The 14918-nt window shown below is 45.9% G+C and overlaps 1 protein-coding gene across 43 annotated transcripts in view; it reads right to left on the bottom strand.

The window, feature by feature from the left end:
- Positions 1–7430: 7430 nt before the first annotated feature.
- The window catches only part of ANK3 (ankyrin 3), a 382076-nt gene continuing 374588 nt past the window's right edge, over positions 7431–14918 (bottom strand). For 25 of the 43 annotated variants that reach the window (XM_041127047.1, XM_041127049.1, XM_041127048.1 and 22 more), the window contains 4 exons: positions 14090–14173; positions 13904–13963; positions 11988–12080; positions 7431–8833 (listed from right to left, as the gene is read on the bottom strand). In XM_041127047.1, the coding sequence (XP_040982981.1) occupies positions 12012–12080; positions 13904–13963; positions 14090–14173 (213 nt within the window). In that variant the 3' untranslated portion in view covers positions 7431–8833; positions 11988–12011. Of the gene's footprint in view, positions 8834–11987; positions 12081–13903; positions 13964–14047; positions 14174–14918 lie in introns of all 43 variants that reach the window. The other 18 variants (XM_041127063.1, XM_041127056.1, XM_030031145.2 and 15 more) reach the window with 3 other exon arrangements.

Below are 14918 nucleotides of genomic sequence, written 5' to 3' on the forward strand. Positions count from 1 at the left end.
GTGAGCGCCAGGAGGGCGTGGGGCGGGAGAGGCCGCAGGGCTGCCCCACGCCTGGAGCTGTCCCTCCCGGCTCCAGAGGCCCCCCTGCTTTTGGGCCCTGGGGCAGATGGGGCTTGGGTCACCCCACCCCGCCGAGGCAGGGTGAGCATGGCGGCAGCCCCTGACCCCCCGGCCCCACGCCCCTTCACGACGCAGAGACAAAATGGCGTGTTACTTCAGGCCTCCATACCTCCATACCTCTGAAAAGCTGCTTTAAGTTAAGATGTATTAAGGCCCATCTCTCATTCCAGATTATTTCCTGATTAGTATGTGCATTAGTTTCTTTTTTTTTTTTTACTATTTCTTTGTGGAGCAGCCGAATAAAGGCACGAGTTATAGTGAGATATAACGGAGTGTACGTGCCATTCATGATATGGCCTAATGTGGTCCGTATTGCTCCTGGATAAATTAGTCACCAAGACTGTATAATTGGTTTCTCAATTATTTATGAAGGGGTCTTTTAACAACAGCAATTTTTCTGTTAATGGCAAGTAAGGATTTCATTATCTCTAACTGCACTACCTTTTTGTTCCGTGCCACAGTAAATTTCAAATTTTACTCTTTTTAATGGCTATAATATATGAAGGAATTCCATCTCTGTAAAGTAATTATTCTTTTTGCCTGCCTGAGAATATAAGTGCAGGTCATTTTATTTTTGGTCTCTTGATCACAAGAAAAGCCGTAAAAGGGCCGTTCCTAGTTTTCAGACATGGGTACTATTTTCTGCTATGCCTGTCCATGTGTCTGACCCTGGCACGTTACGCTGCCATGCAAACAGAGCTCAAAATGGCGGGGGGGGGGGGGGGAGAGGAAATGGGGGTCCCCATCCAGCACTGGCACAGCCCTGCAACTCTGCCTCGGCCCCGTCAGGTGCATCAGCTCAGGGCTTTTAAGGCTGGAAAAGGTCCTGCACCACCCACCCGGCCCTGCGGAAACTGAGCCGTACTCCTGCATCCCGTTACCTCTGTACTGAGCCTGGTGATGCCATTAAAATGTAGCAAGGCCATCAGCACCAGGGACCCTTGACACCACCCCAGGCAGCTACAGCCCCCCAGCTGGATTTCCCATCCCTGGGCTTCATCAGGGCGGGAATTCCTCCCAAAACATAAGAGCATCAGCATCAAAAGACGCTGCTATAGGTGCACAGGTCTCCACAGACCAGCTAGATGATGTCCATGAGGTCTTGTGAGAGCTTTTTGGTGCTGCCCTAAAATGCCCCTGCGGCAACCCCAGGGGATCCCTGGGTCTGCAGGGGGGGACAAGCCCCATCGCCTGGGGCAGCCGCCGGCTCCTCTGCCCCACAGCAGCACCCAGGCTGAGCCACTCCACCAGCGCGGGCTTTGGGATAAAAAGCCCAAGGGATTAAAATAGGATTTGACAAATAATGAGCACTGTTTTGGACAGGTCGTTACAATGCAATAGAATTGCTTTTAAATAGGTCTGCTGGTATTCGAGAAGCTGGCCGAACACAGCTGGGTCGTGAGGAAGCATTATTTCATGTACACACTCTGCAGCGCTGGCAACGGCAGGCAAGCCAGTTTGGTCTGTCACCTCTGGCCGCACGCACACGTGCTCCTCAAAGCAAAGTCATTTCTAAAAAAAACAGGTTTGTAACTTAATGTTCTTTCTTCATCCAGCTGCCCGGCTTTGATCAGCTAGTTATTTCCATTGCCTTCGGTGGGACTGCTCACATTTGAGTGTCTTGTTGAACCAAGGCCTAAATATTCTGAAAACCTGCATCAGCAAAACACGCATCTGCTCTGGGCTAATCTTACCGAGCAAGCCCCACGGCGTGCTTAACCTTAAGCCACTCATCAGACCTATCAAAGCTAATCTTCAGTGCTTTGCTGATTTGGAGCACTATAATTTTCTAGAGGACGTGGCCGCTGCTCCTTCTGACACCAAAACTAGCCTGAAAATGGACTGGGAGGTGCAGTAACACCCTCAATCCAGCAACCGGGACGGGCCGGCTGAGCCAGGGGCTGCATCCCCAGGATCACAGCACACAGCTGCTGGTGCTGCCTTCAGCAGAACATTTCTAGAGCAGGCTGAAGGTGCTGCAGACGGCGGGTATGGAGAGGAGGGATCTTGAGGTGAGAGGGGAGCTCTCCCTTGGCCTCCTTGCCGTCCCTCTCTGCCGGGGTTGCATCAGAGGTCTCGCTCCCAGCCAGCACGCCAGCTTTCATAACAATAAATTATAACTTGGCACTTCTGTAGCACTCTCCAGTTCAAAGCCGTGCTGAAACATTATCTAATTAATTCGCACAATAGCCCTGGAAGGCAAGAAAGGGAGGTAGCGAGATGAGGTACTTGCCCAATGACAAACACTGAGTCAGTGGGGGAGTGGGAGGAAAACTCAAGGGCCCTTGATGTTTAGATCTGATGACGGCATCCTTGTCATAACAGCATTTCAGTCATTTAAAAAATAGCGCCCGTACATTTAATTACAATTACAGCCAACTACTCCAAATTAATAGATTAAACTGGGAGAGAAAATTTTATCCTAATTAGTACCCCCCCAAAAAATCAAATGCTTTGCACATCTGTAAGATGTTAACCAAACTAATTAAAAAACATAACTATGTGGTATAAGCACAATTAGCAAAACCCCTTTCTAAAGGCTTAGGGCGCAGCAGAGGCTGCCTCACACCGTGGCTTCGCCTGGCAGCAAGGCTGCTTTGGGGCACCGCTGCCGGGACCCTGTCCCCCACTGGAGGCTGTGAGGGGCTTGATGCAGCAGTAAAAGCCACCGCAACCAGCCTGTCTCCACTGCAGCGCCTGCAAGATGAAGTCTCCATCCTCCTTGCTCCCATATTTTTTTATTGTATAAAAAAAAAAAAAAGCAAAACTATAAGGGGACACGGGGAGGTATTGGTCCAAATAAAGAACCTCAAAATGTCACTGGCACCGTAAATAGCAGAGCAGATACTCACATCAAGAAGAAGCAATAAAAAGGCAGGGATTTATTCACAGAAACTGTCATTACAGGAGGTAATGGGCAATTAGAAACAGTGTTTCATGAACTCACATCAACAGTAGAAATATTTGTATAAAATACATTGCTAGGCATGAGGGGTTAGAAGAAGTATGTTCAGAGATTTAATGTAATCCTTAATATGATTCCAGATGTCCATTAATCAGCTGGAAGACCTTCTGTAACAATACAATTTTATTAAAATATTCAGTAGTTATAGACTGAAGAGGAAAAGACCAACTGAAGCTAATTAACCTCAGGAAAAATTCTGTACTGTACTCAGAGTACCCGACTGAAATGGGGGGGGGGGGGGAATAAAGGAAAGATAAAGTTGCATTAAAATGCAATTAATGGAAAATATTTCTAGGAAAATAAACTGAAACAGCATTAAAAAAAATTGTGAGCTGTATACAAGGAAATATTCAAAGGGAAAAATGGAGTGCATATGTGGAGATCTTACCATTGTGGAGGGTTGTTAAAGGGGAGAAACCTCAATTTGAAAGATATTTGCATGAGCAGGAAAAACACCAATTCGCTAATACTGTGGATTAAGGTGTCTATTGATGCAGGATAAAACATGTTTTCTAACAAGCAATTCAGACAAAAATAATGCCATGCTGCTTTGCTTTTCTGACCATTTAATCAGAAACCTGTATTAGGAAAGAAGTCTCTGTGCAGGATAGTGTATCTGACTACAAAAATGTGCCGTGCGGTAGCCACCCAGTAGCTAACACGTCTTCAGCTCTGGGGCTTTGCTTCTGAATCCTTGTTCTCCCAGGGAATTTTTTTCAGAGTTTGTACTAGGCTGGTTCTGTTGGTCTGGCTGTGCCGTAACGATATCCAGCCTCTGGAAGCCTTCCAAGGAAGTTGGTGAACAGGGGATCGCTGTGCGTTGCTGTTTTATAGCCCAAATGGCTCTCAATAATTGAACATTAGCGTGATGGGAAAAGTACCAATAAAACTTTTATTATAAATCTTTGCCTTCCTTCAGGACTTAGGGTCAAATAAATAAAGCCATGCACAATTAGCATACTGTTTTTAGCATCAGCAGTTATGAAAAATGTGGCACGTACATAATTTTTCTTGAGCAGCGCATTTCTCTGTCCTTCACTAACCTTTTTCTCTCCCAAGTAATGGACTATTTTTTATGTCAAGCACTTTGTAGCAGTCTGGGTCTAACTTTTCCTTCTTCCCTCTCCCTACCCTAGGATCTGTCTCTCTGTCAGAAAACTGCTGTGCTTTCAACGAAGCAAGAATATTTTCCTCCTCACTATCACCATGTTTTCCCTCCCTCCCTCACTCCGGGGTTAGAGGGGAACTGAGCCAGGAGCTCTTCCTCCTCCAGCCCCGGTTTGGTGGGATCTACCCTCAAAACAGAAGTCCTGTTTGCATCCACCCCCTCCTGCCACCCCTTGGCAATCCCAGCGTGCAACCCCAGGGCCAAGGATGTAATGGGTCAGCAGCAGCCTTTTCGTACATCAGGCACGTAGCTAGGACAAAAAAACCCAAGCCCTTTGCTGATACCCTGCCCCGCATCCCTGCACCGGCCTCAGTCAGGCAACCCCCAGTCCTCCAGCCTTCGCCCCCTTCCTGGGGAGAGGGCTGGCAGGGGCAGGAGGGCTACCCCGAAGCTGTCGTTGCTGCCCCTGCAGAGCCCTCTGACCGCGGGGGGCCTCGCACAGCTCCGCAGCTCACGCCGGGGCAGCCATGCCTGCTTTCCTCCAGGCCAAGCTGGTCACACTGAGTTTGCTGTCATTGCATAGGTTACGTGACAAAAATTGCCACTGATGGACTCCATGAGTTTCATCAAATTTCATTGACTCGATTGAGCTCAGAAAAGCCCCAGTTACAAACTCCTTCCACAGGGGCATGGAGAGGTGTTTGGGGGTGCTGTGTGTGCCCTGCACGCCAGGCTGCAGCAGCCAGTGGTAGAGCACGTCTCGATTTCCTGCACAGTGCATGCTACAGACAAAGCCCGTGTTAAACACACACACACACACACCCCCCGTCAAGAAATTAGCATTAATTAGCAGGGTGCTGCAATGCTGCAAGCGACCACCATTTATCCCACCAATGTCAGCTCTGCACTACGGGAGCTCTTAGAATTTCTGACATTGAAACTATTACTGGCCACAAATAAAATGTAATTGATACTCCTTCAGAAATGGATAAAGTACAGTAGGACAATCTGCAGCATTGTTATTAGGCAGTGCTAAATCAAATATCAAAGGATGAAAAGAACACCTTATCTAGCAATCGAGTTTATTTTCATAGACGGAATAAAAGTCCCACGACTTACCATTTTGCCTCTAAGGGGAATGTTCTCATTGGGGAAAATACGAAAAAAAGACAAAAGTGTACATTAGAGGTAGAGCCCTCACTCACTCCAGGGCTGTCTGCACTGTTTGCTAGTACTGGCAAGATTTCTGTTTTCCTTCTTAAATGACTGTTGATGCTTCAGCCTTGTTTTTCCCAAATATCCCGAGCTACTGTTGGAGTCAATACACTCAGTGCAAAACAAACCACCACCCAGCAAATCCTGTTTGTGCAACATTTAACGTGAAATTTTAAACTCTGCAAATTTAGCTATGGAATTCCCGTTCCAACCTGTGCCGTCTCCGTTGTATCAAAGCTTCAACGGGAAGCAGCGAGCGGTGACACGGCCGCCCTGCGCGGCAGGAGCTGGAGGGCCGGGACCTGCCCGCGGTGGGGGACCACCCTGCCTGGGCACCTACGGCGCTGGCCTGGACGGCCCGAGAGGCACGTCTGCCCTGGTCGCAGCCTGCTCAGGCGCTGAGCACTACCCACGGCTGGGCCTTGCTGCAAAAGCGTCTTCGGGAGCCTCAAGGCGAGCCAGCAGCTACTCACGTGTGCTGTCACGGTCAAGACCAACTGCCTGAGCTTGAAGGTGCCACATAAATCACCACCAGCAGGAGGGGACCTGTTGAGATTCCCCTACACACCTCTGCTACCTGCACAGGCAACCCCACTATTCTGTCTACATAAAGAGAGCTTCTGCCTGCCGGAACTACCGTTCCAGGTACAATCACAGCTTTATTCCTCATCCGTGTCAGGCACTGAGGGGACGAGGCAGAGGAGAGAGATGCGTCAAATGAAACGCTGCCTTTTGGATGCCGTTACAGAGAGGTGAAGTGAGGCTCTTCTACAGCGCTGCTCCTGCCTTCCAGCTGGCGGGTCACCACAGCCTTTCCTTCCAACTGTAAAATTGCAATATAATATTAAATATATACATCTGCACTCCATTTACTGAAAACCTTCGTTTTCATTCAGTTGATCTGGGTACTCGCGAGCAGGAGGGAGGCAGCTGGATGGCAAGGTGTCCAGGAGGAAGATCGCTGCTGTTGGACTGTGACCTGCAATAAGATGTGTCTGTTCTCCAGTGGCGTAAGTGGCATTTGCCCTCCAGACTCTGGCGTAAGGACCTGAACCATCAGCATTGTACCAGCAATGTCCTGACCTAGGTAAAACATGTGTTGCAACACAGACTGGCTGCTAAAATGATGAAAACCACGTAATTTACTGTCACTGCTTCAAAAGCTGGCAGCCCTAGTAGCTCGGAAACACTGACAAACCAACCCGTTACGCTCTCCTGAAGCCAAGTGCCTTTCACCGCAGTCAGGAGAGCTTTGCTGACTGACGCCAGGTGAGGAGTGGTTCCCATGTGGGTCAGCAGATAACAACAAGCAAACTGAGTTGGGTCTGTAGCAGCAGTGCTTCCTCAGGTGCCAAGCTGGGGTAAAATACATCATCTTGCCTTGAAAGCCAGGTAAAACTGAAACCTGAGTAATGAAAATTATTTATTGCACCAGAGCAGAAGCCTGCAGTCCAGAGCAGCAAGTGTGCACTGATGCTGCCTAAAAAACTTTGCTTTGGCCGCATTATTTACATATACATATGCAGTGGTCCCTTACCTATAAGATACAGGAAGTGCATGCAATATACAGGAGATGTACACTTTCTTTACATCATCTGCAGTGAGCTGGTTATTGGTCTCACTGATACACACTGGGGAAAAAACTGCTTTCAGTAGTGCTTTTCCTGGTTCTCGATGGGGTGAAGCAAATTAAAGGAGGTGCAGAGTTAACACGCGTTGGAGAAGAGGCTGCGCATACCCCTGTTGCACAGGTCCTTTCCCCACGCCCGTGGAGTCTCCTACGTCCCAGGGAGGTGGGTTTCCTTAGCTTTGCTGAGGATGTACTGGCTGCTGTGTTTTCCTCCTGTTCCCCCCACCTGGGGATGGCCTGCCAAGTGATGGCCTGTCACACTGGGAAGAGGAGGACGTGGATCAGGCAAAAGAAACCAAGAGCAAAAGCAGCAAAAAGCCAGGGGTGGTTAACGGCTGGCCTTGCGAAGCCGCGTGTCTATAAGGTACAAGAACACTGCCAAATACGCGTTATCCAAGAGTTTTAACACAATTTATTTTATGCTTAAATAATCAACTAGATCATCCAGTGTTTGTTGTTTTCATACATATGTAATTAGAGCTATTATCAATGAATGCTGTTTCCATATGAATATAATCAACAAATTAAAGTATTTCACCAAAACCCAAATAAAAATGCCCTTTAAAACACAGCAGCCTTAACAACCTAATATTACACTGCTAGGATGATTACAGATGATTGGCTTACTGAAAGATTCTACATCTTATAGCCAGTACACAATACAGTAATAATTTTACAGCGTGCTGCCAGTCTATTAGCTAATAATTTCTCTTCAGTTCATTTAAAAATATCCCAAACTTGTGCTCCTTAGAGCACCAACCCACTTCTAAAGCTGCAAGCATTACCCCCGTTATAAAGCGAGAACAGATAGCACCCCCCTCCCCATAATGCAACTACTGTATATGTTATGGGTTTTAGGTCATTTCATTGAAAAATTGGCAACAGCAACAAATATTAGATGAAGGGCTTTGTGTTTACAGATAAAATCTTATTTTTCATGTTGCGGTATAGTGTTTGCAAAACTGGAAAAGATTTAATCAAAATAAGGTGAAACACATGCATCAAAATATTAGTACTCTGAAGAAAAATTTTCACAGAACTACAGAATTCCTCATTTTGGGAATCATTTAAATTTGCAGCAGATTTTAAAGATTTTTTTAAAATCAAGCTAGCGTTTTTGCATATACAAACATTATAATTGCTAATATACAAGAATCTGTGAAGATACACCCAGAATATCCCTGTAGGTGCAGCCATTTGAGACACCTAGCCTGCTCAATGCATTTGCAATATTCTGTTTGTGATCGAAAAGGCAGTGCCTTATCAACATTTATTCTATTTTGTTAGAATTTATACAGTGTTATTTATTTACAGCAAAACTATTGATGTTTAAAAAAGAAACAAATAGTGTTTTATACCCTGACAGTTTGGGTCCAAGAAAAATAAGGCGAGCTGTTGTGGATTTTAGTAATTTTAGTGTCTTTCCATGGTTTAACCATTTCATCTTCGTACATCCCCTCTGGCCACAGGAATTTATTTCTTTTGAGATGACATCAAACTGCTTGAAAGAAGCTGTTAACAGCATGGCATCTTGTATATACACTGCATTGGTAACTGCGCACCCTCCAATCCTGTGAATGAATGTGAATTTCCATGCTCTGTAAATTGGCTCATGCTAAATTAATTTTTTTGTTTGGTTTTTTTTTGTTTGTTTGTTTGTTTTTGCATAAAAACCATGCGGTTAATGTGTGGAAGCAGCAAACACACGCACACTTTTATAGGTGAATGTTTAATTCCTGTTGATTTTTCTTCCGTGAGTTTCCCTCTAGAATACTGGCAGTAAAAGCACACAGTCCTACGGAAAGAAAAGATAGCACAAATCATTTCAGAAAATCTCATTAGAATCAATTTCGTGCCTTTCTCTGACTAAATACAAAAGTTCTAAGTGGCATTATGGAATTCTGCAATAGGATAAATCACACACTTTCTAGGCAGGTAATGACATTAGTTGAGCTCCCAGCATGAAGGGAAAACGCAGCTGCAGATGTCCACGCTGCTCGTGAACTGACTTACAAATACGTTTGCAACATGCTGCATTTCATCAGCCCAGACAAAGTACCAGCTTGTCAGATCCGATGATGACAAGGAATAGGTGCTCTCCATAGCGGAAGAAATAGCATCATCTCCAGAATGCGAGCGCTGCTGCTTTCACAGCACATTTTTGTTTATTGTTTGCAAGCATCCCCACAGTGGTGGAAAACTGCAATCCTTGCACATCCACCTCTGCCAGTCGCTCAGGGAACGTGACCAGGAGAGCCAGGAATGTGGAGTCCAGCCTTTAGGAGGCTTGGCGAAGGACAAAGCAAGGAAGCGGAGCAGCCCCATCCATCTCCCCCCTGGCTTGCGTGAGTGGCACCAGGGAGACGGGGGGGGCCAGCTCCTGCTCTCTTGCCCATCCAAAAATAGTCAAGCAGCCATGCACGTAAGGACAGCAAGTTTGTTACATCTGTTGTACAACAGCGATGTCTTGCAGCAGGCAGGCAGGAAGCAGAAATACAAACACACTGGCGAACGGGAGCTGGAAGACCTGCAGGTTCCCCAGCACTTGGGCGCAGGAAAGCCTGTTTGGGAGTGCAGCTTGCGCAGCGCCTGCAGGATTCAGGCTGGCATGGACATGCCTGTTTACTAATCAGGTCACAGGTCCACACGCATTCCCCGGGAGTGCTCGTGCTCTCCTTCTATGCTAAAACAATCTGTCCTTGCCCACATCTACGGTTGTCATAAATCTATCCTGCTGCTAAAAGCCGCCTGTTCACATTGCAGCGGTCACGCCAGCTCCTACAGTGCCGTCCTGCAGAATTGCATTGCATGCAAAAGTTCTTGGCTTTTCCTTTCGACCTATATTTCACAACAGGTTTATTTGCAATGGTGACAAAGACATTTTTACAGCAAAATTGAGCTAACGTGATTTTTTTCAAACATTCAAAGGAAAAGCAACACCTCTGCCTCCCAAACAGAATTTTTTAGTCTTTTGTGATCAATAAACGAACTAGTTTTCTATCAGAATCCCCTGTCTGTGCAAATACATCCACTTCTGCATTCAAATAAAATGTTTTCAATAGATTCTTGACTGGGCTCACAATTACTTAATGCACATTTGGTCATGCTTATCATATCAAAGTTTGGACCACAGAGATTCATCTTACAGGACAAAGCTCCCCCCTGAGCAAAGGTTTGTTATCTAAGGAAAACTCTTGAAGTTCCTGAGGGGCTCTAGCACAGAAGAGTTGCCTACTGGAAATCACAGGAGAAATGCACCAGCAGTCATGGGAGCAAATTGGGTTCTGAGGAACTCAGACTCTGGCTTTCTGAAGGTCAGAATATGTTTCATACATTAGGCAAGGACTGCCTTATTAATGCCATTTTATTTTAAAATGAAATGCTTCTCCCTTATCCCCAATGTACATTGCATCACGCTTGTATGCTGGCAGGCTCTTTATCTGCACTGCTTATGGGGTTCAGTGCCCCATCTGGCCTTCAGCGCCTTCGAATTCACAAATTTCCACTGGTTTTCCGCTGCAGATTGACAGTGGAGAAACACAGGAGCTAACCTGGGACATGATTTCATACAAGCAGTACCATCCCTTTGGCTTGCTTTCCTCCCGTATCGTTGAGCTCCATGAAAGGTGTGTCAAAAGAATCACCTTCCTTTTCAAAACATTAAATATTTTATGAGTATGTTGAGCAGCAAGCCACATGAAGCAGTATTATTCTACTAGCACATGTGGGAGGGCTCTCAATAGAAGCAGGAATTCAGCGGTTGTGCTAGGTGGATGCAGTAGGTGCTTACCAGATGCTGAAAGCATGCCAGTCGCCTCGCAGAGCTTGCTCCTTAGGGCTTGATCCCATAAAGCCCGCAGCTAGGTCCCACACACTGTGTGCCATGGGTCTCAAATGGCACTACTCACATGCACAGAAAGTCCACACGGCCACGTGGCTTTAGGGGCTACCTTACATTGCAGCAGTCAGAAGGGACTAGTGACTCAGGAGAGACTCTGCTTCTGTCCTTTACCTCCACATCACTATCCAGTATGTTTTCCAGGTCCCGTTTATCCTGTTCTTAAATCCTACAGTCAAACCTATACTAGATGTATAGGAAAAGGATAACACATAGACTTGTACTTCGTAAACTCTTTCTCTGCCCAATTCCTAAAACCCACCAAAGCTAAGAAAAGTTCTGAGTAGAAAAAAAGACAGGAACATGGTAAACATACGTGCTTGAAGCCATGACTGACTAACCAGCTTTAACAGACACAGACTGGCTCCTCCCATATTTACAGGCACATTTGCTGTGTGACTATAGTTATGTGATCGAGACAAAGCAGCCTCTGGCTTCACAGTGCTCCGGCATGCCGTTACAGAGCCCCTGCAAGGGTGTCTTAGTCTGTGCATTTGGTTTTAGTTTGGGAAGCCCTTAAAATGTCAGCTGCTGTTTTGTTACAACCGTTAAGGCTGGATCAATAAAATTCACAAGAAACAGTTGGTAAGGATTATTTGTTGGCAAATATTGAGACACTTCACTGGCTCTTACAAGGACTCTGACTTGCGTAACTGCCCTCAGACCACATGGCCGACAGTGGAAGAAGCCTTCCACTCCCAGCAGATTTACTTCTGTGCAGCTCCTTCACTATTTGTGTTTAAGTTGACTTTTAGGAGTAGAAAGTGCCATGGATTACAAACACTAGACTTTGTAAAACTCCCCAAAATCTTACACATGCCTCAGTATTACTTTGCTTTATGTTCCAGGAAGCAAAGCTCAGTTTCTGTACAGGAACCAAAGGTCATTTTCTGCTTACAAGATCAAGGGCCATCTATTCAGCTTTGCAGCTCAAAAGCAATGTCAAGGTAGCCAAGGCAAGCCATTGCACAGCCCAGGCGCTAGTCCCCGTGCTGCACAGCGCTGTGCTGGCAAAAGGCTTTAGCAGTGAAAGAAAATTGATCACACTGACCGCTCAGTGGTCGGCTTTCAGCTTTCATGAATAACTTTTCTTCTCCACGTGTCTGACTTCTTTCTTCGTCTTAACCTTATAACCTTCTCCCTGCTTTAAAGGAGAAATATGAACATTAACAGAGTCTGCAGAGAGTAGTCATAATTACAAACCTGCTTCCAAAACAGGCTCCACATTTTGCTGTAACAGGATAAGTAAAAAGCAGTTAAATCACATTAACACTTCATTTCAAAGATACACACAATCTACTTATCCACTCTGATGAGCTGTAAAAGCACAGGCCTGAAATATCATCTTCATCATCTACAATTTCAACACAACCCCTGGGCTGGAATGCCCAACTGGCAGCCCTCAGCAGAGCCCCTGCCATCAACTGCAGCGGGATTCAGTGCCACCGTCAAGGAAAACCACCTTTCCCAACTGGCCTCCCGGGTCAGCTGGGATTGGCGGACATTTCCAACAGCATAGGCCACGGCTGCTGTTATGATGTTTCACAATGTCTGTGCTTTAAAGTGAGCAGGTTAGTAATGGAATAGAGGGAGGAAGAAGAAAGCCAGCAAAAAACACCACCAAAGCAGCGCAGAAGTAAAACCAATGACAGTGACAAGCAGTGCAGGTTTCAGTGTCTTTAAAACAGCAAACCCCAAAATAAAGTTCATCTTCACTCATTAAAAGTAGCTCAATAATCATCTAAAAATAAACACTCCAGTAATCACAAGCCTCATTCACATCAGAGAAAGGCATCTGTTTATGTGTGGTTATCGGCAGAATTTACCCCGCGGGTGATCTGCATTGATGTATTTGTAACTATTTGTAGCTTCCGACTAATCTAATCTGGTGCAGCAAATTGAAAGTATTTCCCCTTTGCTGGGCAGGATTTATTTTTTCCCTGATAAAGGACTACGAAAGAGGGGATGGAAATATGTTTGTTTCAAATCTCTTATTTCTATGTCATGTCCCCCCCACACTTTTTTTCTTTGTTCTTTTTTATTACCAGCAGATGAAGAGTATTTGTTACCTTTGTTTGGTTTTGAATCTGTTTTCACTCAGTCAAAAATTCCATTAACCTCAATGACAACTTTACTGGAGCAAAAACCTCCCAGGGCCATGCACTGGGGACCAAGGCAGGCACTCCCCTGTAGCCATTTGACTCCAGAGGTGCTGCCTGTTCCCCCAAAGCCTCCTTGGGACAGAGGATAGCTCGAGGCACAGCCTGCCCACGCCTGCCCATACCCCTGGAGACCCCTGCAAGGGGGCTAGGGCGTGCTGGGGCACAACGGGCCTGCCCTTCCCGCTGCCCTCCTTTCTTTTTACGGGTGCTGAAGCTGGGCACAGTCTGGCCCTACAGAAGGGCTTCTGATTTTAACTGCCAGGGACAAAATCCTGTCTTGGTGCTTGCTTGTAAAGGATCCCATTGCTTGGGTATGTTCACGTTCCCCTGAATCCTGCAAACCCTCAGTCACTAGCACAGGGGTATTATGCAGGTGAGCGAGAGGCCGGTGGGGACCAGACTGCAGCTCACTCCTTTGGGCTGGTAAAAAAGCAACACACTACACCTAAGGGTGTAAGGCGCAAATTCTGCAAGGGCTTAACCAAACCCACAGACACGGCTCATCCTGATGGCACAAAACAGGCCCCAAAACTATGGTTTAAGCCTGCTGCCTGTTATACAGAAACAGACCTTAACGCTTTGTGCTGACAGAATTCAGCCAGGCCCCCTTGACACAGCCCCTGCCTGCACAGAGCACAGAGACCCCTGCCCCGTTACCCAAATGCACAACTTGTCAATAACCGCAAGCACTGCACTTTGCCAAGGCGTCTTGTTAAATGCAAACCTCCAGCCCTTTAGCACTTTCCAGCAGTCAACACAACCCTCTACATCTACTGTTAATTCCTGATAGTCCCCGTTCCATTACCATTTCGCCAACTTTCCTCTCATGGGGGATAACAACGCGTCTTACTACCTTCCGTGTGATCTGTGGGAAGCAATACATGAAAAGGATGGATTTTTTTTTTTTTCCCTAGATTCTAAAGGGAAAAAATATGTTAAAAGAAGTTACTTGAATGCAAAGACTCAGAGCAGTGATGTAATTCATGATTACTTTTCTTGTGATGACGTTGCCTTCTTCGTCAGTAAACTGTTCCTCTGTTACAGATTCACCAGGAATGTTTTTTGCTTCCTCACCCTAAAGAACGTGTTATAAGATTAGCAATGTAGCCTATATTCTGCCAAACCCACACATATTTCCACACCAATCCAAGCAACAAGCACATGCTAGCTTCAACTTTATGTAACAGTTTGCTTTATGTCACACAAATAGTATGAAAGCCTTGCTCATTTAGCATGCCAATACCTGTGCATTTATTCTACAGAATGTGTCCTTAAAGCCTGTAGTGAGCTTCTAGCACATTGTTCTTATTAACTAATTCATGACATGAAGCTCTCTGGGCAACAAATCATCTTGCGATCAGTCTGAGTCCTATGAGATGGAGGCACAAATTCATGACGATAAAATCTCTAATCAGACGTCCATTAGCTTTTCACAGCTTCTCAGTGCCCAGCACACACAGACACATGGTCTAACACCAAAATAAGGTGGGGGAAATTTGGGATTTAAAAAGACAGCTCTGCCTATAGCTTGCTAAACACAAGATCTTAAACACACGCACAAAAGACAAGACTTCTCAGCATTTACAAAATGGAGAAAGGTATCTTACGTGACACTTTTCCTGGCACGGTAACGCCTGCCGACCTGCCGAGGAGCCTCGGCAGCCTGGTGCACGACTTACTGAGATTGGCAGCACTCCAGCCATCGTTTCTTGTAGTACCAGCAATTTATAGGACCAGCGTAAATAAATGTAAAAGCAGTTTCCTACCTGCTATGCTAGTGACTTAATACCACTACAAGAATTATTGCTGAAATTATAAAT

This window comes from Aquila chrysaetos, chromosome 11, assembly GCF_900496995.4.
Source record: "Aquila chrysaetos chrysaetos chromosome 11, bAquChr1.4, whole genome shotgun sequence".
NCBI lineage: Eukaryota > Metazoa > Chordata > Aves > Accipitriformes > Accipitridae > Aquila > Aquila chrysaetos.